Raw genomic sequence first — 23,824 nt, 5'->3', positions numbered from 1 at the left:
AAAAAAAAAAGGAAAGAAGAAAACTCAAAAAATCCCAACACGATACTTGAAAATACATATTGAAAAAACACATCACATACCTGAGAATAGCAACCCAGAATGACCAACACCAACTGGACTGTAAAGAAAAAGAAAAATATCCCTTGGGCATCTAGGCAAAACCAGCAAGTAACTTAGAAGGAAAATAAAATTAGTGTGTATCACCAGACTTGAACTGCAATGTTTTATGCCAGAAGTAAATGCAATTACATATTCGAAATATATAGGTCAAACTTTATATATGTGACTCATCCATATGTGAGCCAAGGATTTTATATCCACAAAACTGTAATATTGACTCCATGAGCCTTTCTTGAGGAAACTACTAAAGCAGAGGTTCGCACACTGCAGCCAGAGGTATTTTTGTACAGTCCTCAAGCTAAGAATGGTTTTAAAGGGTTGTTACACACACACACACACACACACACACATGTGACAGGATCATGTTTGGCCCTCAAAGCCTAAATGTTTACTATCTGGCTCTTTTCAAAAAAATTTTGCCATCCCTGGAACTAGAGAACAAGCTTCAGACCAAAATGACCAGCGAGACGTTGACATAAGAATTGGGAGAGCATTAAATATACAAGTACTTAGAAAATCAGGTCTAAATGAGGTTAAAAGACAGAGTACAGTATGTGTTGGCTAGGTGATCCAACAAGGAACATATGAAGATTTAGTACAACCAGAAAAAAAAAGGGCGAGGGAGCAGAGGCCAGAATGAGGAAAGCATATTCAACTAAACAACTTTAAACTGTTTTCAGTGATGGCAACTAGTAATGACAGTATTAGTATTGTTATTCTGAGACTGCTGTGTGGATTAAGGTGAAGCAAATTGGATATTCTAATTCCATCATTTCCTGTTGTCCTTTTTTCGGTTTAGTTTTGGAAATGCATTAATAGGCTATTAGCTACAACACTAAAGGGAAACATTCTTGCTCAAGCCAGCTCATTTTGGACCAACAGCAGATTATGAAATCTGATCACCCATCTTATTGTGACTCGGCTTCTGAAAGACTTCTGGTGGTTTTCAAAAATGAAATTTACCCTCAAAAGACAAAGCTTTGCAGCAAAAAAACCTCAAGGACTTATGGCACTGCAGCATGGCTAAGTATCAAGGCCTGGAACGGGATGGGCATAAAAGACCAATTCTAGCCCCACTTCTATCACTAGCTGTGCCACAACTCTCTTGACCAGCTTACATATTGTTAAAATGAGGGCTTGTTAAGTGATCATAATTTCTTTAAGGTTTTTTGGAAAACGCATCCAGGTTACAACAGGTAGCAACTTCAAAATAACATCTCTGTTATTTGCACTACAGACACACACATTTCTCTCAATTAAGAAAACTTGCATGAATCACTCAGAATGACTTATTCCTCTTAATATTTGAGACCAGAATGGACAATTTCTGTCAGGTGTGATAACAGTACAATTCCAATGAAAACTGCCTTTAAAAAAAAGTTCTCCTGGTATAGATAGACCTTTCGCTCTTGTTTCACTGTAGATTCATTTACCCAAGAAAGATGTCACTAGGCTAAATTTCAAATAAGAGACTAGATAGAGGGGAATTGTTAGGGAGTGTTTACTATAGTCCTGTCTCTGCTCCTGAGATCTTACAGGAAACTGAAGATGGTTCCTGTGATGGACTGATGCAAACCTGAAAATCAGATTATTTAGTAACAAAGCGACCCAGGCCATGCCTTCTAATACTAATGTGCCTGGGAAGTTGATTAATGAATCAGCCTGTTGTATAGTGAGCATGAAATTAGGACAGAGAGACACAGATGGTCCTGAAAGATGTGTCCACTAGTCCACCCTCCTCCTAGACAATGAGGGTCTCCGATGGGCCAGGCTCTGTCCTCACTGTGCGCTCTGCAGTTTATTCACCTCTGCAGTTTACTCTCGGGTGGTGGTCATTGGCAAAACTCCAGTCTTCTTAATCTAACCTAATCTCACAGTCCTCAGGGATAATCTGTCTGCAGTATGTTAATTTTACATTCTTATTTCCCCCTTCTCTGAGTTTTGGGAAGGGCACTTCATACCAGTAAAATACGTGCTAATCTTTTCCCTCATGGGGTTAATAAGTGTTTGGGGAAAGATTAATATACATGAACTAAGGAGAGAAAAACTGAGTGCTTATTATGTAGAATGGGCTAGGGTGTAATAAGGGTTAAAACAATCACGATGGATAAGAGTAATCAGAAAAAGACTTCAAAGAAACAGGACTTAAGATATGGCGCTCTAACTCTTGACTACACCACTTATGTGGTCTCCATCACAGGCAGCCCCATAATCCCCTGCCGCACTCTCTCAAACACACAGACACACTCGACACCAGACACTACTTCAGCCCACTGGAGATCTATCACTGAACAAAGAGACTAAAATCTCTGTCCTCATGGAGCTTATGTCGTAGTGGGGAGAAAGAAGACAGTTTGTCATATAGTGAAAAGTACTATGAAGAAAAGTAAAGGAGAAAGGGAGACAGGGAATGCTAGTGAGCAGGGAGTTGCTACTTCATATAGGATGATCAAGGAGGTTTCACTAAAAGAGGCAATATGAGCAGAGACCTGAAGGTGGTAGGAAATCAGTAAGTCCTATGGAGATCCAATGAAGAACATTCCGGGCAGAGGGAAGAGCAAATGCAAAAGCCCTGAGAAATGAACATGCTTGGCAAGGTTGATGAGCAGCACAGGGATCAGTGATTGACAGAAGGAACAGAAGATGAGGGCAGTGAGGACAGGGGAGCAGATTATGTAAGGCCTTGTAGGCCATTCTAAGGACTTGAGCCTTTATCTGAGATGGGAAGCCACTGGAGAATTCTAAGCAGGAGTGAGCATCTGATTTACATTAAAAACAAAACCTCACTGGTTGATGTATTAAAAATACACTACACTATAATAATCAAGGCAAAAAACAGTGGTAGCTTAGACTACTGGTAGTAGCTAAAGTGGTTGGATTCTGACTAAATCTAAAATTGGAGCCAACAAGTTTGGTTGATGACTCTCATGTAGTCTGTGTGAGAAAGTAGTCAAAAAAGTCTCTGAGGTTGCCACCTGAGCAACTAGAAGGATGACGTTGCCAATACTAATATGGTTAGGACATTTGGTGGGGTTTGCAGAAAACAGGAGTTTGGCACTTAGATATGACTGATGTTTGGAGAAAGGTGAAAACTGGAAATAAATATTTGGGAGATGTTTGTGGACAGATGAGACTAAAGTGAGTTTAGAGAGAAAACAGGTCAAAGGATTTAGCTCTGGGGCAGACTGGGGAAGATGTGGTGAAAATCTGCAAAGATGACATGGCCAGAGAAGTAGGAGAAAAATAAGGAGAGCATGACCTTCCTGGAAACAAAGTCAAGAACACGTTTCATGCACGAGGTGACTGTCTCCTGTGTCAAATGCTACAACAGGTCAAGGAAAATGAAGACTGTGAGAACAGATCTGGATTTAGCAACATGGAAAACTTTACTGACTTTAACAATTGTGATTTCTGATTCTGGGTGGAGTTGTGGGGAGAAGAGGAAATACGACAGAGTAGAGAAGTATTCTGAAGAAATTTTGCCCCCAAAAAGAAGAGAAATGGAGTAGTGGCTGGAGATGGAGGCAAGAGAATTTTGGAAACTATTATACTAAGTTTATTTGCTAATGGGGGTGACACAGTAGAGGGAAAAAAGTGATGAAGCAGGAGACTTCTGGAATGATGTCCTGAGGAAGCCAACAAATCCTCTCCCCAAAAAACAACTATAAAACTGGACAAAACTGTCAAAACCAACCCTTTCACTGCTCTGGATCCAGACCAAGGGCATACAACAAACTGAGAAGCTTTTATTCATGAAAGCAATTGAATCTCAGGTAAGAACAGTGCCGGTCTGTGACATTTCTGCCCCTCCCCCTCAGCTCTATGAGAGTAGTTCAACTACGGCAGCAAAGATATTGAATTATTAAGCTAAAATCTTCCCATAAAGAAAAGCCCAGGGCTGGCCCATGGCTTAGCGGTTAAGTGCGCGCGCTCCGCTACCGGTGGCCCGGGTTTGGATCCCAGGTGCGCACCGACACACCGCTTCTCCGGCCATGCTGAGGCTGCGTCCCACATACAGCAACTAGAAGGATGTGCAACTATGACATACAACTATCTACTGGGGCTTTGGGGGCGGGGGGGAAAGGAGGAGGATTGGCAATAGATGTTAACTCAGAGCCGGTCTTCCTCAGCAAAAAGAGGAGGATTAGCATGGATGTTAGCTCAGGGCTGATCTTCCTCAAAAAAAAAAAAAAAAGAAAAAAAAGCCCCGGCCCTGATGGCTTCACTGGTGAGTTTATCAAATATTTAAATAAGAAATAATACCCAAACAACCCGATCAAAAAATGGGCAGAGGAAATGAACAGACACTTCTCCAAGGAAGATATACAGATGGCCAATAGGCACACGAAAAGATGTTCAACATCACTAATCATCAGGGCAATGCAAATCAAAACAACACTAAGATACCACCTCACGCCCGTTAGAATGGCTATAATCACCAAGACAAAAAACAAGTGTTGGAGAGGACGTGGAGAAACAGGAACCCTCATACACAGCTGGTGGGAATGCAAACTGGTACAGCCTCTATGGAAAACGGTATGGAGATTCCTCAAAGAATTAAAAATAGAGATGCCCTATGACTCAGCCATCCCACTACTGGGAATCTATCCAATGAACCTGAAATCAACAATCCAAAGAGGCTTATGCACCCCTATGTTCATTGCAGCATTATTCACCATAGCCAAGAAGTGGAAGCAACCTAAGTGTCCCTCGTCTGACGACTGGATTAAGAAAATATGGTATATATATACAATGGACTACTACTCAGCCATAAAAAAAGACAAAATCGTCCCATTTGCAACAACATGGATGGGCCTGGAGCGTATTATGTTAAGTGAAATAAGCCAGAAAGAGAAAGACAAACACTGTATGATCTTACTCATATGTGGAATATAAACCAACACATGGACAGAGAAAACTGTACTGTGGTTACCAGGGGCAGTGGGGGTGGGGGGTGGGCACAATGGGTGAAGGGAGTCATATATATGGTGATGGACAAACAAAAGTGCACAACCCAAAATTTCACAATGTTAAAAACCATTAAAACATCAATAAAAAATAAATAAATACATAAATAAATGAAAAAGAAATAATACCCAATCCTTCACAAACCCCCATTTATTGCTTCCCATGTACAGCCACTCTGGAAGACAGTTTGGCAGGTTTTTTTTGTTTTGTTTGTTTGTTTGTTTTTGTGAGGAAGATCAGCCCTGAGCTAACATCCATGCCAATCCTCCTCTTTTTGCTGAGGAAGACTGGCCCTGAGATAACATCCATGTCGATCTTCCTCCACTTTATGTGGGACGCCGCCACAGCATGGCCTGACAAGCGGTGCGTTGGTGCGCGCCCGGGATCCCAACCCGGGCCACCAGCAGCGGAGCGCACACACTTAACCGCTACACCATGGGGCCAGCCCCCGGCAGTTTTTTTAATAAATTAAACACAGCCTTACCATACGGCCCAGAACTCCTGCCCCTAGGTATTTACCTAAGTGAACTAAAAAATCACGTTCATGTAAAAATACGTACATGAATGTTTATAAGCAGTTTTATTAATAACCACCAAAAACTGGAGGCAAACAAGATGCCTTTCACCGTGCAAACAGATGAACAACTGTGGTACATCCATAGGATGAAATAGCATCCAGTGATAAAAAGGAACAAGCTGGTGATTTGCAAGATTCATCCACGCAACATGCATGAATCTCAAATGCATTTTGTAAGTGAAAGAAGTCAGGCTCTAAAAATTACATATTGTATGATTTTGTTCATATGACATTCTGGAAAAGGCAAAACGACACAGATTGGTGGTTGCTAGGGGTTGGAGGAGGGAGCGGTGGCTGACTGGGGGAATTTTTAGGGGTGGTGGGTACACGACTGTATGCATTCGTCCAAATCCACAGACCTGTCCATCACCAAGAATAAACTTTAAAGTATGCAAATTTAAAATATCAACCAGGAAGTGAAGGGATCTCAAGAGGGAATGCAGACTCTAAAAAATGAATCTATTACAAACGTATGACAATCTCACAGAAGGGGTTCAGGAAAAAAGGAGCTGTGATCTAAGTAACTCTGGACAACAGCATTTTAATGGGAAACTATATGGCTCAAGACTAAAGAAACTGAACTCCAGTTAGTAAAGCTGTTTCTCTTGGGAAAGAAGAAAAAAGTAGAGAGAACTGCTTTACATATATACTGGGGTTGAACAAATAAGTAAATGGATGGTGGGAGCCAGACTTCTCAGCGGCAGAGCAGGAAGTTACAGATAAACTAGGAGAAAAGGCTAGAAGGAATCATTTGGTACTGAGCTGGAATCAGAGACATCAGTATGAACACATCTTTCACCTATTAAACATATAGCTGTATATACAGAACTAGGTATAAAAATGTGCATATGTATGGCTCTGTTTTCCCACTTGCTGTCTGCCATTAGCTAATCATTCTGTTATCTCTACCAGCTACTTGCTATTTTTCCATGCTACAAACATATATTTTATATCTTTATATGTCCAGAGTTATTGTAAGGATAAAAATAAAGACATGAGTCTAAAATATGTTTAAAAAATATAACATTACATCTAAGGAATTTTGTTTGGGATTTTTTTTTTTGCCCTAAGAGGTCTTGACCCCTTGTCTAATCACTCCTCCAGAGATGTGACATTTCTGTGGCAGTGAACATTTTAAGTTAAAAATGTCATTTTACTTGTTGCTATGTTGTGAACATATATAATAAATGCACATAAATATTTATATCCTTATATGTTTAACTTACAAGATATATATTTAAGGCAGTAAATATAAAAACTAAAATGACACATACATTCTACATTCGCAACTCAGTACACACATGTGGTATGTATAAATATCTAAAATGAGTTTCACAAAACAAATATTTTTTTCTACATGAGAAAGTGCAGTGTTTTTTAGTGTATTCCATTTTATTTTCTAAAATGCTGGGCTTGACCAAATAAACTGAGTTAACAACCCACTGATGAAACACGGCTCTAGCAGCAGTTCTCCAAGGGGAGTCTACAGACCTCTGCGGGTGTCTGAGACCCTCTCCGAGGTATGCCTGGTCAAGACTATTTTCATAATAATACTAAGACATCATTCGCCTGTTCACTGTGCTAATACTTGTTCTACCCACGACCTGGTAGAACCGCTGCCGTCTCAGCACACGTCAGGCTCAGCGCAGGCCAGGCGGTGGCTGCAGACTCTTATTAGTGGCCGTTCTCGTCTTTACCACCACACACTCACGGTTTAAAAAAATATGTTTTGCTTTAAAATGTCCTTAATGGGGCACGAATAAGAATTTTGTTAAATCTGGAACCTTGATGACATGTCTTTTGCATATGTGACACAACAGACAGTACACATAAGCACTTCCGCTGCATACCAAAATACCAGGTCTTAAAGAACAGCACTTCGGTGAGTGTCTGAGTTGCAAAATGAACTAGCCCCCATTTCCAGGGAACACCACTTTTACCTGAAAGAACAACTGACAAGTTAATCAGTTACGGACATCAGGCAGACATTTTCACTTTAAGGAAATCAACTGACAGTACAGTGGCCCTCTGTGTCCGTAGGTTCAACCAACCGAGGATCGAAAGGCCTACGATGGTTGCGTCTGTACTGAGCGTGTACAGACTTTTTTTCTTGTCAGTATTTCCTAAACAATATAGTATAACTATTTACATAATATCAGACATTTTAAGTAATCTAGAGATGATTTAAAGTATATGGGAGGATGTGCGTGTTATATGCAAACACTATACCATTTCATGAGGGATTTGAATATCCTTGGACTTTGGTATCTACAGGGGTCCTGGAACCAATCCCCCACCCATATCCAAGGACAACTGTATTTGTGTCAGTGATAAAAATTTTCAAGCAAAAATTTTGGAAAACTTGTATCTGCCATTAGGAGCTTGACAGGTCCTCTAATACTTAAAGACTTTTCTGACAAGATTGGTGGTGATATTAACTAATGTTATTTTTTGTTACTGTATAACATTTGGAAGATCTGCATAACCCAGTTAACCAACAATTCCCAAATGACCAACACAAAACCATGCAGGGGTAAAAAGACCCATTCAAAATACCAAACAAATCAATGGATTTTAATGTAACAGTATAAAAAAGTTCATTGATATGGTATCAGATTCCACACTGCAAATCACTATTAACACAGAAACTACCACCAAGAATATCCACAATTATCTAAAAAGGCTGTTAAAATATTTTTACAACTACATATCTGTGAAAGAATGGATTTTCTTCATATACTTCAACCAAAATAATATATCACAACAGCAGATTGAATGTAGAAGCAGATCTGAGAATCCAGCTGTCTCCTATTAAGCCAGACTTGAAGAGATTTCCAAAAATGTATAATAACGCCACTCTTTTCACTAATTTCTTTCTGTTTTGAAAAATAGTTATTTTCCCATAAAAATATTTTATGTTAACAGTGATTTATTATATTAAGTGACTTGATAAACATTTAAAAATTTTCTCAAGTTTTACTTCCTAACATGATTCCTAAAATGATATATATAAATATATAACCAACATTAAAAAAAAAAGTTCTTTGGGGATCTCACTATTTTTTAAGAATGTAAAGGGATCCAGAGAATAAAAAGCTAGAATTTCTATTCCAGATCATCTTCTAAGTCAAGGGGGTCACAAACAAAGCAATCCTTTGGCAAGAAAATGAGAACTTACTTGCTGCTCCAGAGACTAAAACTATCCCCAAATCTTGGATAATCTTCCTTTAATTCTGTCCTTATATTTCTAACATTCAACCTCGATTTTCTATACTTCAAAAATATTCTTCTCATAAAGTCATGTTAGCGAATCAAATCAGAAGAGATTTGGAGAAGTCCCAATTCATTTATTCCTGTGTTCAGTTTTTCTTTTCTGCTTCTAGTCCCAAGAACATATTTTCCAAAACTTTCTAGTAATGTATAGACATCACTTCAAGGCAAGTACAAAACCCAAGACTAGGGAATTAATAACTAAAAGTGAACACTAGAAAGACTTCCCATACTATTTTTGCACTTATAACACAGTGCCAAGGCTCAGACCCACCTAAGGCCTGCAATGTACTAAAGTTATTTAAATTTTAAAACAAAAGAAGGCTGAGGATTATGGGGCACCTTTCTCTCGCTCACATCCTAAGAATGATGCCAGTGACAGCTAATGACTACTGAATGCTTAATATGCACTATTCACAAATTCTGCTTGCTCTAGCTGTATTTTCAATTAATTTTCATCACAATCCTAGGAGACAGCTACTCTTATTATGCCCTTTTTACAATGAGGGAGTAACTTAGTAACAATTCTCATTGTTTCTCACCTGTTTTAAAAAAATAACATTCACTTTTTTCCTTTTAGAGTATCAACCATTTAAAAAAAATAAATACATGTCTGATTCTAAGATTTCGAGCCATCCCACTGAAGTTTTATGACTTCATAGGGGCTGCTACACAGGGCTTTAAAAAGATGGTCAAAAATTTGGAACAGTTCAACGTTGAAAGCCAATTTCCTGAGGCGAGATAGCGCAAGTAATACATCCATGTGGTAAGTAAGATATTGAATAAAGTACGGTATCTTGACAAAACCACTGCTGAACTTTACAGTTATCTGGCCCTCAGACTGGCTTCTAGGTTCAATTTTATACGTATTTGGAGACGGGTATTTTCAATTTGACCCTATACTGTATTTGGTTTTTGCCCCAAACCCATTTTTCTAGCCACTTTACTAGAAAAAGTACCAGCCATCATTCTCAATGTTAATACACGTTATATAATTTATATAGGCAACAGGCAGATCAAAATAGCTTTATTTCTTATGCCTAGCTATGCATTTGCAACACCACTCCAATCCCTTGCCTCTTCTTATTTCTATAAGCATATTTCCACATACAATTAGAACTGGATGCCTTCACTCCTTGCATTATTAATACTTTGCAGCTATTTTATTTTATAGGATTAAATAACTCTTCTCACTCTTGTAACAGCCTTTAAAGATTTGCCAGAGAATTCAGATTATTTGGATTCCTGAAATACAGTACTATGTCAACTTCCCCCATTTAGCCATCCCTTTCCTAAAAAACAAAGCAAAAAGAAGTGGGCCAACCACTAAAATATAGCATACATGTTTACTCTTTATACTACCAATTACTACATACTTCTAAAGCCACAGGCAGGCCACAATGTAAGTTCCAGAGTGCCGACCATCAGAGGGAAACGATCAGGGTTTAACGAAACACCCTCATACCAGTAATTAGAATACTGGATGAGAACCTAACAGTCGAGACCCAAACTGACTGCGCCTACCATTCTGGGCAGTCCTAACGGCACTTAGAAGTCACAGCAGAGACATCTCTCCACATAATGTTTCTCTAGTTACCCAGCAAGGGCTTCTTCTGGAGTTTGCCCAAACCATTCAGTCTGTGAATAATTTCTCACCATTAGTTTGAGTTTAGTCTCTTGAAACGGTGACTTGGCAAAAAAGCTGATTAAAAACCAAAAACTAAACAAAAGCCAGGATGACCTGGGTACACACCTGGGAAGCTGCTGGAGCTGACCACCCTTAGGCCCAAGTATACCTCGAAGAGTAAGTACATAAAACTGTAACGGACAGACGTCACAGGAAGGCACCACTGAAACAAGCCTTTGCTGCCATCTGCTGGCCATGTGTTCAACCACCTCAGAGACTTCAGACAGCTAATTCAGCTGCTGGTTTTCATTAAGCTTCTTAGAGTAGGTTCCTGAATAAATGTGGTATATTTGATATTTTTTGAAGGAATCAATAAATAAAGATTCATAGCCTCCATGCCTGCACAGCTTTATGAATCGAGCCCCAGTGGCTTCCTTTTTCTTACACCTGGGCTGCTGCTCTTACTTAAGTTGCCCCTGATATTTGAATTAAAATCCCTGTCCTTGGGCCCCGCCCGTGGCTTAGCAGTTGCGTGCTCGAGCTCTGCTGCTGGCGGCCCGGGTTCGGATCCCGGGCGCGCACCGGCACACCGCTTCTCCGGCCATGCTGGGGCCGTGTCCCACACACAGCAACTAGAAGGATGTGCAACTATGACATACAACCATCTACTGGGGCTTTGGGGAAAAAAGGGGAGGAGGATTGGCACGGATGTTGGCTCAGGGCTGATCTTCCTCTCACACACACACACACACACACACACACAAATCCCTGTCCTTTACTCATGAGGCTGTAAGCTCTAGGGCAGGGACTCGGTTACCACTCTTATTATGTCCTTTTTATAATGAGGGAGTAACTTAGTAACAATTCTCATTGTTTCTCACCTGTTTTAAAAAAAATAACATTCACTTTTTTTCTTTTCCTAAAAAACAAAGCAAAAGAGAAGTGGGACAACCACTAAGATATAGAATACATGCTTACTACTCTTTATACTAGCAATTACTACACACTTCTAAAGCACCCAGGCCAGTGCCTTAAAAAATGTTGATAAAAAAATGGATGACAAGTGATACCAAAGTGCCAAGGCACCCTGTCGAACACTGACTGCCTTACACTGGTGGAGCACCGTACGGGATGCTAAGCACTTCTACTTGCTGATACCTGCTGCCCTCTCCAGAACTCCCTGGCTATTTTACAGATGAGGACACTGAGATTCAGAAGTGTCCTGAGTCACTATTACATGTACCTCTACGTCTCAGTGTTGGTATGCACCCATCAGCTAGAAAACCAAAACTCAACACAGTGCACATGTCCCCTGCAGGTCCATCTGGTAAATGCACGTAATCACCTCAAATTCTGCCTATGGGTGTGGACTTATAGTACATTAATTCTTGGATCCTAGAGACTGGATTCCAAGCGCCAATTTGGAAGATACTATTTTCTAGTGAGGGTCAAGCACTTTAGTTAGTGACCAGTCTTCAAATTTCCGTCATGAGCACCACTGACTGAACGTGACAGGCATGCCTGGAGCACTTAGCAGTAGAGTATGTTAGTATGGCAGAGCCTTTACGGCTAAAGCTTCAACTTTTCTCAGTAAGATCAGGCTACAGTTCAGTAGAGGCCCAAGTCATAAACACATGGACTCGAGTTAGGCTGAGTGGTTTCAAACCCTGGCTCCTCCTCTTACTAATATGATCCTGGACAAGTTATTTACCTCTCTGTGCCTGTTTTTTTCATCTGGGGATCACTGAATTTTCTACTTCACTGGGTTACTGTGAGGATTAATTGAGTTAAGATAGACATACCTAGCACACCCTAAGTGGTCAGCTAAATGTTAGCTATTCTGTTACACTCAGTGAAGCTCACTTGGTGCGTTGAAAGAGGCTATCAAGATTTGAGACCACTTGTGTGGAAGGGGCCACACCACTTCCATGTATTTTTACCCCTCTTTGCAACAATCCGGCAAAGTAGGCATTGTATTCGCCATTTTATAGACAGATACCGAGGTTGAGAGATTACACAGTTTTCTCAAGATTGCACAACTAGGAAGGGGTGTGGCCCTCGAGAAAGTTACCTGCACTTTGGACTGCTGTCCGTCAGCATCGCTGACAGGTCTGATCTCGAGTCAGGACAACTGGAGGGAGCCGGGCCAGGGGTGCACACAGGAATAAACAGAGGTCGAATTCCAGTGCCTCCATCTGTCGACGTCACTGCCGTCACGGCACACACCCTGGCACTGCACAAAGTGTACAAAGCAGTGTAGCGACCCACGGCATTACCAGAGATATCAAGTGAAGGTCACGACTCGCAACCTAACGTGTCTAAAAATACAAGCGCCTAGACACTGTGACAATCCAAACGACCTTTCTTTGCGAGGCCACAGTCACAGACTAGACAAGAATGCCAAAGTATTTTCCAGACAAGGCTGAGCCGTACCTTCAGTCATGCCAGATTCATCTAGAAAATATCATGAAGGAAAAAGAAATCCCTCCACAATAAAAGCTTAGGTTAACACGTTTAGTTGGTGCTCAATTGTTAGCTGGCTGGCCAGTCATTGCCACAAGCTGGGCTTTTCTAGCATCACGCTCTGAAGTGAAATGTAAAACGGCAGAAACTGAGAGAATCTGGTGGGATAACTGCTCTCCACTAAGATATTAGGTCTGTGGTACAACATGATGACCACGATGCCCAAGAAAACAGTCCATTTTCACAGTTATGAATGGAAATACGAAAGCCAAAAGGAGTATTTCACTGATAGTACCGAGTTCTTCCCTCGGGATCAGGGGTCCACAAACTTTGGCCCATGATCCAAATCTGGCTGGCACCCTGTTTGCGTGCTGCCTGTGATCTTTTACATTTTTTTTTCCCCAAAGCCCCAGTAGATAGTTGCATGTCATAGCTGCACATCCTTCTAGTTGCTGTATGTGGGACGTGGCCTCAGCATGGCAGGACAAGCGGTGCATCGGTGCGCGCCCGGGATCCGAACCCCGGGCCACCAGCAGCAGAGCACGCGCACTTAACCACTAAGCCACGGGGCCGGCCCTACATTTTTTAATGGTGGGAAAAAAATCATAAGAATAATATTTCATGACGTGCAAATTATGAAATCCAAATTTCAGTGTCCATAAATAAAGTTTATGTATTGTCTATGGCTGCTTCCACACTACAACAGCAGAGCTGAGTAGCTGTAACAGAGACATATATAGCCCACAAAGCCTAAAATACTGGTTGGTTCTTCACAGAAAAAGTTTGCAGACCCCTGCTCTAGATTATATTGAAATAAAACTGTATAGTCAGTTTGTATATTTTACAAAACCAATGAAAGAGCTTCAGTCACTTAAAATATAGGAAAACAACTTTCATATATAAATTTCCATAGCCTTGCTTGAATAATTAAGGTACATGGAGGAAAAGAATCATCTTCAAAAACTGGAAGTGAGGGGCTGGCCCCGTGGCTTAGCGGTTAAGTGCGTGTGCTCTGCTGCTGGCGGCCCGGGTTCGGATCCCGGGCGCGTCGCTTCTCCGGCCATGCCGAGGCGGCATCCCACATACAGCAACTAGAAGGATGTGCAGCTATGACACAACTATCTACTGGGGCTTTGGGGGGCGGGGAACGGAGGACGATTGGCAATAGATGTTAGCTTAGAGCCGGTCTTCCTCAGCAAAAAGAGGAGGATTAGCATGTATGTCAGCTCAGGGCTGATCTTCTTCACACACAAAAAAATAAAATAAAAAAAAATAAAAAACTGGAAGTGAAACTGTCAATGGTTTTAAAATCTCTACTCCTATGACTCATTTTTAAAATGGGAATTGATACGTTGCATACAATCAATAGGTCATCAGGCATGAAATGGAACATACATTTACTCTTGTCTTCTTCCTAAGAGCTTTCAGGAATAAAGTACAGGTATTCAAGTTTCTAAAAAGCATGAAACAATCATACAGCAAAAAAAGAAAGGATGCCATCAATGGGCCAAAAATTTGAAAGAATTCCAGGAAGACAAAAACAGGTCTGAATTAACAGAGAAACCGGAGTGGAGGAAAATGCAGAACAAGCAACCAAAGGTAAATACGGTTCTTCTAGAGGAGGCTCTGGAGAAACTCCACGCTGAGTCAACAAAGACAAAGGGCAGGAGAAGCTGAGGGACAACTGTTAGGGTAATTCATTCACAAATGGCATTTGAAAGAGCTGTGCACTAGTTACACCACTTCCCCTCTCTCACCCAGACAGAAGCTGGCAAGGGTGGCTTCTGCCTGCTGGATAGAACCAGAAAACACTTCAAAGCAAGTGGGCAACCTGCCTTGGAAAGGCTCCCAAGGGTGATGGACCTGAAAGAGCAGCAGACCAGATCAGGAGCTAACTGTGGACCTCAGGGATCTTTTACAAGGAGGGTGAGGACTCAGATTCGAGAACACAGAGAGAAGCCCTTCCTTGCTTTGGCAAAGGTGGAGGGCTGGATCCAGCCCACTCTCTCTCAGGCGTTCTACAGGAAGCCTGGCTGTCCGCCCTCCACATAAACTTCCCACTGACCAAGCATGCAAACTGCTCTCCCCTTTAGGAGAGAGGCCTGAGGGAGAAACAGGCACACATTATCTCCATATATTTAAAACTACAGGAGAATATTATGGACACAAAACAAGAATAGGCTTCTATGAAAAAAGGAGCAATCAGAGAACTAGAAAATGTCTAGAGGGCCTGGCCCCGTGGCATACCAGCTAAGTTCGGCATGCTCTGCTTTGGCGGCTTGGGTTTGCGGGTTCGGATCCCAGGCACAGACCTACACCACTCCTCAGCCATGCTGTGGTGGTGACCCACATACAAAACAGAGGAAGCCTGGCACAGATGTTAGCTCAGGGCTAATCTTCCTCAAGCAGAAAAAAAAAGGGGGGGGGGAGATTGGCAACAGATGTTAGCTCAGGGTGAGTCTTCCTCAGCAAAAAAAGAAAAGAAAAAAGAAAATGTCTAGAAATTTAAAATGACTGCAAAATAGAAATGTTCAGGAAATCTCATGAAATAAAGAAGGGATAAAGACATTAAAAAAGAGGAGACACAGAGGATGGATCCATATGACCAACAAGCTGTCTAATGGGAGTTTAAGAACATGAGAACAAGAGACAAAAGAGTGGATTAAAAAATGCAAGAAGTAACAGAAATTTTTCCTATGTTAAAGAATGGTATGTCTTTAGATAGAATGGGCTCACCTGATGCTGAGACATTTAACTTGATGGAACTTTGAACACCAAAGATAAGAAAAATCTTATAAGCTTCTAGAGATGATACAAAGACATTTAAAATTCTGAGGAAAAAGATTTTTAAGTTACTTCTGTAATTTAAAAAAATTTTTGTTTAAAAAATCATCATGAAATTTTTCCAAATAAAATTCAGAATAATGAACTCCATCAGAGAAATTATTCTAGAATACAGGTTAGCAAATCTATGTGACCTCTAAGATTCAAAAGATGAACATCTTCTTTCAGCAGTTCCCTCAAGGATCTATGAAAGCAAAATATAAGAAGGAAACAGAAAACTATTATATCCAAGGTATCATTAGAATCTGCAAAGTAATTTACTTTGTTCCCTGTACTGGATGAGGTATTGAGAGTCACAGTGTATTTGCAGTCTGGCAAATGGACCTGCCCACGTACTAGAAGCTCAGAGAGTTGGGGGAAGGAGAGAAATGGGAAAGGAAGACAGCGGTGAGGATGCGACAATACTAAGGGACTTCCAGGACATCCTACTGCAACCATCCTTTACTGGACTTTTGGCTGTAACTTTTAAGCACTTATTTTCATGGACTGCTCATACTACTCCAATTCTGCAGATGGAATAAAAATGGTTTTTAACTTTTCCTTTCTGCACAATCCCTCATGATCCAACAGCAGCCTGTCACTTTTGGAGGCATGAGAATTGACGCTTTAGTAAGAAACTTCTAGCAGGCTTCTAAGCATTTTAGTAAAACAAGTCTCCTCATTGGCTGTCCGCCTGGGCTATACGTCAGAATCACCAGAGGCTCAGGCCCCACCTGCAGATATTAAAATCCAGAAGGTCTAAGTGGGGTCCAGGCATTTTTTTGATAGGAGAAGTAGAAAAACGTCTTGTATGGAGACATTCAAATCTGACGGGAATCATTTTCTTCAGCCCTCTTTCCCCTAGGCACTCCTGCCCATGTCTCTGACACTGAATTCATGGTAACCGTGTTTCAAGTGTTGCTTTGAGACCAGAGAGAGACAAGAGGACAACTAGCTAAGATTTTCACTTGAGGTCTTACTCCTTCCTTTGGGAAGGCTGAGTTTCCTCTATTCTAAGAATAACAATAAATCCAAAACATTTTAGCTGCTTTTCATGAAAGTACAAGTGGGTTTACTATGAAGCCAAAAAACCATGCACATTGTGCTGTGACTTGCTGAGTCTTTATTCAAGTATGATAACCATTCAAGTGGTTATCAAGGTCCTATAAATTCTGATGAGTGACCCCTAACAGCAAATACAGATGCTATGTCTCCTTCCTCCTCCTCCTTCCAAGAAACCTGAATATAACTGCCTCACTTCCCTTTTAGTAGACATCATAGAAACCTACACAGTATCGTATTTATCCACCTACCCACTCTATAAGTTGTACAACTACTCCAATGCACTTCCAGGACAATGTGAGTCTCAACTTTTTTCTCACTGAACTTTCATAAATACACCAATTTCTTCCCTTTCTTAACACCCACCTTTGTTCAGGTAAATGTTCTTGCTCAGGGGTCTCCTGAATTGCCTTAAGCCCCAAGCTCAAAGATTGTAACACTCTTCCAGAATCCTCATCAGGGTTTCTCAAGCTTTCCAGGAATAAGCACCTACAGAAAGGAGAAATGGGGGCCTGCCCAGTGGCATAGTGATTAAGTTCACATGCTCTGCTTCAGTGGCCTGGGGTTCCTGGGTTCAGATCCCGGGCACAGACATACACACCACTTATCAACCCATGCTGTAGTGGCATCCCACATACGAAAAGTGGAGGAAGATGGGCACACATGTTAACTCAGGGCCAATCTTCCTCACCAAAAAGAGGAGGACTGGCAACAGATGTTAGCTCAGGGCTAAAGTTCCTCACAAAAAAAAAAAAAAAGGAGTGGAACTTATAAAATACTCCCAAGCTTTCCAGAAAGAAAACACCTGGGGCGCTTGTTAAATATACAACTTAACCAGACTTCTCCTCAGGAAAACTGATTCAAGTAGATAGGTAAAAGACCAGAAATCCGTACATTAACAAGCATCCCAGATGATTCTGGAAGTACCTCTTTTCCGCCTGGCCTTCACTGCTCCCATACCCACCACTTCCTCCAGGCACTGTGGTCTCTCCCTGTCCAGCACTCTCCTTTCACCTATTCAGACCAAAGTTTGTTCCAACAAATCCAGCCACACTGATTTCTCTTTCTTCTCAATTCCTGCAGCAATTAGTCCTGAGACACGGTGTAATATTTGGCCTTTTAAGTGTACTGTGTTCCATAAAACTTGTGGATAAACTGATATCACTTTATCTTCTTTATTTTTTCAGGTAAAGTCCAGTGTTAAGAACAAGCAAGGTCAGGGACTGGGCCCGTGGCTTAGCGGCTAAGTGCGCACGCTCTGCTGCTGGCGGCCCGGGTTCGGATCCCGGGCGCGCACTGACGCACCGCTTCTCAGGTCATGCTGAGGCCGCGTCCCACATGCAGCAACTAGAAGGATGTGCACCTATGACATACAACCATCTACTGGGGCTTTGGGGGGAAAATAAATAAATAAATAAATAAAATCTTCAACAAAAAAAAAAAAGAACAAGCAAGGTCAAATGATTTGAAAATGTTCATATGTAAGGGTGTTGAATGTGATTCGGGAGCCACGGTTATTAACTCAAAAGCCCCCCAGAGTTCATGTATTTAAACTCTTACTGTTGGATGCTACAGGAAAATAATACCTTACTTCTCCCACAAGGAAAGCAATTTATTTCTGTAGAAGCTTGATAATTACCAGCTTTCCCATTTCTTCTCTCTCATAAGCAGCTTACTCACATGGTTAAGGAACATACTAAATAAAGCCGCCTCCTCAAATGAGCTGGTATTTGATTTTAAAATTGCACCAAGAAAAAAGCAACATGTTCCAGTGGTGGAGAACAGTAATTCAGCCAGCTCTTCATTATCTGAGGAGGAGGGATCTGGAGGACAGCAGTTATAAACCCACAGATGACTCGCGACTGCATTTCATCCAGTACAGTAACTGTGGCAACTGCTTCTTTATGGGGGCTGCTGTCCTTTCGTGAGAAGATAGCAAAACACTGAGATCATCTCCAAGGCCCCCTTTAAATTCTAATAATCTAGCATTTGATAACTCCAAAGGGACTGTACTCATCTTTCCAGGGATCTCTGATTGCCAAGGGGCATACGTTAGGAAGGAACTGATTATCAAATGGGATCAAGTGTTGTGACTCATTATCCCCCCTCTCCCCCAAAAGAGTGTCTAGAGGGAAGAGTAGCTTTCAGCAATCTGAAGACTCTTCTCACCAAGTGTCCAAACTTTGGGGCATATAAGGATAATCTGGATTTTTATTATTGTTATTTTGTTATGTAATGTGGAATCTGGGGCCCGACAATAACGATTCTGTTTAATAAGTCTACAGTGGGATCCATGGATCTGCATTTTTTTCAAAAGCACCTAATGCTGGTTCTGAGACATATTTTGCAAGGTGCGTTGTCTCTCACCCTGCCACATGCCTGCCCCATGCCTTTCCCACTTTGCTCCTGGCTTTTCCCAAGCAAAATGTTTCAATCTCTTTCAATCCTAATCATGCCTCAAGGCCCAGCCCAAATGCCAACCACTTCTCAAAGCCTAAAAAGATCACCACTGCTGAAAGGGACTTCCCCTCTCCAGCACCCTTGTGCCACCTGCAAACTTTTAATTTAAGAGAATAAAAGATGTTTCATTTCATTCAATAGTCATTTCTTTGTGCACATCTCATCACTTTTATTGGCAGCAAGATCCTTAAAGGCAGACTAAGGCTCACATTCTTTTATCTCCTATAATAAAGCACCTACAGTGTGTGAGACATTTTGTAAAGACTTCTTGAATGAATGAGTGCTCGAGCAATGAGTGCGTGAAATGTATTCACGAGTTTCTCCTAACAAGTAGCTGAAGCTAAAACCGCGTAAAACCAGAAAATTGCATAAGACTTTTTACTAACTGTTCACAATAGTTAACTACCATAAAGCCTTTCAATTTCTTTATTTGTAAAACCAGGGGGTTTCAAAGGACTTTTAAAAAGTTCATTAAACATCTTTCCGTGTCAAAAGCCTAGGATTCCAAACGCTCCATCTGATCTGACCATTTTTTCCTCAGCTAACAGCACAGCTATCTCTATCTGTGTTGCAAAAGCCATCTGTATTCCCAAGACGTTCCTACTAACTCTGCCTCTGGGGACTTGGAGGGAATTTAAGATATGAGCTGGTACAGGAGGAGACACTAACTGGTTTTCTTTTACTTCTCCCACCTCAAACCTAATAATATTCCTCTTGAAAATTTCCAGCAAGAAAAAATATTAACACTTATTAAGTGGTACTCCTTCTAACAGCTATTTCACAACGTGCCAAACTCCTATAGAACTGGGGAAATAAATCTAATTATGACTGTCAAGTTCACCCTTTCTAAAGAGTAATATCGAGTTAAGAGTCTTCAAGAACCAGTTTAGCATCCTAGTTTTAAAAGTATGCCTCAGCCTAAACATCCACCAATAATCTGAATAGAATTTAAAGTCTTGGCTTCAATCATATTTTGGATTATCGCTTTCATTGATTAAAGAAAGCCACATTAAACATATTCCTTCTACTGCCCAATTTGTCCTTAAATTAATCCAAAATTTTTGGAGCAAAAAGTAGTTATTTATAATCTAGGATGGTTACACAAATCTAGGATGGTTATACGTGGCTCCGATACATGTCAGACAGCCATAACCTAACTTGAGCACAGCAAAAATACATTTTTTAGTGTGATGAATTGCCAGTTTTGAAAGAGAAACATTCTCATTTTAAAAAGTATGATTAATTTGCATGTAAAGTGTGGCGACGGTAATGTATCTTCAGGCAGAAACGGAGGCGGCAAAAAAGAAAAAGTCCAGGGTATGTGATGCATAAAATTGGCTCTTGGCAAATGGAAGGCATCACCTTTACCAGATCTTAACCCTAGTATAGAGGAACAGAATGACATAAGCATTAAGAGTGGAAGGCTCCAAAAAAAAATCCAAATAAATGTAAAGTGTCAATGTGCGTTATAATAGATTGCTAACATGACTTTTAAAAAATTCAGAACTTCTAGGCCGTGCAACCTACATGATCAAATAAGTGTCACTTTAGATGATTTTTCTGCATAAAAATTTCCATAATTAGCACAGTTAAGAAGTAAAACCAACCCTCGGAAGGGGGAAATTTAACGTCAAAGGTCAAGAGCGAGAAATACGGCAAAGCACGGCATCCTAGGATCAAACGGGAACCTGAACACAGTATTCCGGTTCTTACCAGACGTGATGCAGGCCCCAGGCATGGTAGGGCAAGGGAAAGAGGAAAAGGGAGCAGAGACGGCTGCTCGGGGAGAGGAGAAGCCGCTGTCCGGCCCGACCCTCCGCCCCGCCGCCGGGGGCTCCCCATTCATTCCGCGCGGTCTCCAGGTGGCGGCCGCGCGGCGCTCTCCGCCCGGCACCGCCATGCACTCACCTGTTCGGGAGCACGACCTCGCGGGGCCCGAGACCGCTGAGGCCGCCGCCAGAAGCCGAGGGGACGCGGGCCGGAGGGCAGCCGCCGGCGGGGGCGGCAGGCGGCGCGGCCCGGGGGCGGGCAGGCGGCGCAGGCGGGGCGCGTCCCTCTGCAGCAGGGCGGAGCAGAGCCGCCGCGGGCTCTGATACATGCCGGGCGCCGCCGCCACAACCGCCGCGGCCGCTCGCGCGCCGAGGAGCGGAAGCCGGCCGAGGCCGAAAAGGACGAGTCGAGGGGACTCTCGGGGCCGTCCGAGCGGATGCTCCTAGGCTCCTTCTCGCCCAGCGCAGGCCCTGCGGGAAGTCTTGGGCAGACGAGCCTGAGAGAGATGCAGGAGCAGCGGCAGCTGTGGCAGCAGCAGCACCGTCTGCCGCGGGCTGGCCGGAGCTGGAGGGTAACCGGCAAACGCAGCGCTGACAAAGCGGGCGCTACCACGCGGGACCGGGAGGGGGGATCCGGGGGACCCGACCACGGCGCGACCAGGCTGAGATTCCTAGACCCGCGGTAATAATATTTTGAAACGAAGGAGATCTTAACTTGTTTGTAGGGTGGAGGCTGGAGGAGCACTAAATTAACAAGTATCCGTTGGGGCGATTTTAAAGAAATGAGCCTCCCCTTCCGCTGGCTGGAATGGAAGCGCCCACAGGCGGGGAGTCCCGAGACAGTTCCAGGGCTGTGGCCCCGGGGACACGTGTATGTCGGAGTGGAACATAGCATCCATGTGTGAGTGTGTCAGTACGGCAGAGGGCCTCCGCCCCCGATCCTTTCGGCGACACATGTTGCGTTAAACGAAATTAAGCACGATAAAGCGCCGACTGCGTGCGAGGGCAGTGGTGAATAGCACGGCGTCCGTTTCCTCAGGGATGTTATACTCAGGCAAAGGGGCCAGAAGATGGCAAAAGAAATCAGACTGGAAAGCTCCACAAGGCAGATTAGGATCAATGCCGCAAGAGGCCACAAGTTTGGCGACAGAGGTTATAACAGGCCTGGGGGTTCTAGAAGGTTGATTAGAAGAATTGGCATTTGACGTGGAGGTCTAGAATTTGGGAGGGGAGTGGTGGTGATTTATACATGAAAAAAGAAGCGGAAAGCCCTGGGTGTCTTTAAGGAAATAACACCTCTTAGTTATGTAGGGTGGAAGCTAAGGTGTAAGAAGACAGATGCTTGGATAGGTTACACTGTGTAGGGCAGAGATTATACTAAACTTAATTTGGTAGGAAACGGTGAGCTGTTGATGTGAGCTGGGTAAGGATATGATTAGGGCCCTGCTGTTGTTGGAGGTCATGTATCTCTGGCACATGAAAAGGCAGGAGAGAGTAGACCAGCTGAGATGAAAGATATTCTAGACCTGGATCTGGTACTGGAAAAGAATGGATGAAGAGCTATCTCAGAGAGATTGAGCAGGAAATGATGACTAACCAGGAATGGAATTGGGGTGAGGAGGAGGGATACCCATGAATGGATTCCTCTCTGAATGACCTATGAGCTAGAAATGTTTTCTTGTTGGTTTTCCCGTGATTTTGCTGATTCTCGTATCTTGTGGAATAGGAAGCTTTTCATTACCAAGTATATTCAAAATGTTTTTCAGACCTGGGTTGTGTATCTAACACCTAGCAAGTGTGGATGAGTCAGCTGACACAAGTTGATCACCACTACTGGGAGACACGCCCATTGGCAAGTCATTAAACCCTCTTAGTTTCAGTTTCCTTATCTATAAAACAGAATAGAATCATACCTTAGTCATTAGGTGAAATAAAAAGTGATAGTAAAATGAGCCTATAAAAAGTGTTATGCAAATAAAGCAAAGTGTTGATTTATTTTTTATTTTTTAAATTATTTATTTATTTTGTGAGGAAGATCAGCCGTGAGCTAACATCCATGCCAATCCTCCTCCTTTTTTCCCCTTTTTCTCCCCAAGGCCCCAGTAGATAGTTGTATGTTGTAGTTGCACATCCTTCTAGTTGCTGTATGTGGGACGCGGCCTCAGCATGGCCGGATAAGCGGTGCTCCCCAAGAGGCTGGGATCCCAACCCAGGGCCGCCAGTAGCGGGCGTGCGCACTTAACCGCTAAGCCACGGGCCGGGCCGGCCCCAGCAAAGTGTTGATTTAGAATCTAGGTGATGGGTATATGGGTGTTCACTCACAGTTCTTTTTCTTTTCCATATGTTTGGAAATATTCATAATAAAGTGTCAGGAAAAAAATGCTTTAAAAAATTAAAAAGTACTGTTCAAATATAAAATGTCATTATTAAAAAGGGATTCAAAGAGCATGCTATCCTGAAAGTGGGTCAGTAGTATTATTTTTGTTATATATTAAACACCATATACTTTAAGCAATCAGAAAAATAAATTCACACTTATTCACTTCAAAAACTCATTCAGTAGACCTTGGTTGGGTACATATTGTGTGCTAGGCTCTATGTTAGGGCATACAAAAATGAACTGAAGCAAGTCTGTTTGCAGTTTAGTGAGTGAGACATTATATAAACACAAATACTTATAGTTAT

General features: G+C 42.2%; 1 protein-coding gene across 4 annotated transcripts in view; it reads right to left on the bottom strand.

Moving 5' to 3' along the window:
* NOCT (nocturnin) overlaps positions 1-21,714 on the bottom strand; it is a 28,285-nt gene extending 6,571 nt beyond the window's left edge. The window contains exons 1-2 of one of the 4 annotated variants that reach the window (XM_058550094.1): positions 21,279-21,714; positions 81-118 (exon numbers count right to left, since the gene is read on the bottom strand). Coding sequence is in view for 2 of the 4 variants with exons in the window: in XM_058550090.1 (XP_058406073.1) it covers positions 21,279-21,468 (190 nt within the window). In the remaining 2 variants the exon portion in view is untranslated. Of the gene's footprint in view, positions 1-80; positions 119-12,633; positions 13,369-21,278 lie in introns of those variants that run through there. The other 3 variants (XM_058550091.1, XM_058550090.1, XM_058550092.1) reach the window with 3 other exon arrangements.
* Positions 21,715-23,824: the final 2,110 nt, after the last annotated feature.

The sequence above is a fragment of the Diceros bicornis genome, chromosome 11 (assembly GCF_020826845.1).
Source record: "Diceros bicornis minor isolate mBicDic1 chromosome 11, mDicBic1.mat.cur, whole genome shotgun sequence".
Taxonomy (NCBI): domain Eukaryota; kingdom Metazoa; phylum Chordata; class Mammalia; order Perissodactyla; family Rhinocerotidae; genus Diceros; species Diceros bicornis.
This window is presented reverse-complemented; position numbering and strand designations above follow the sequence as displayed.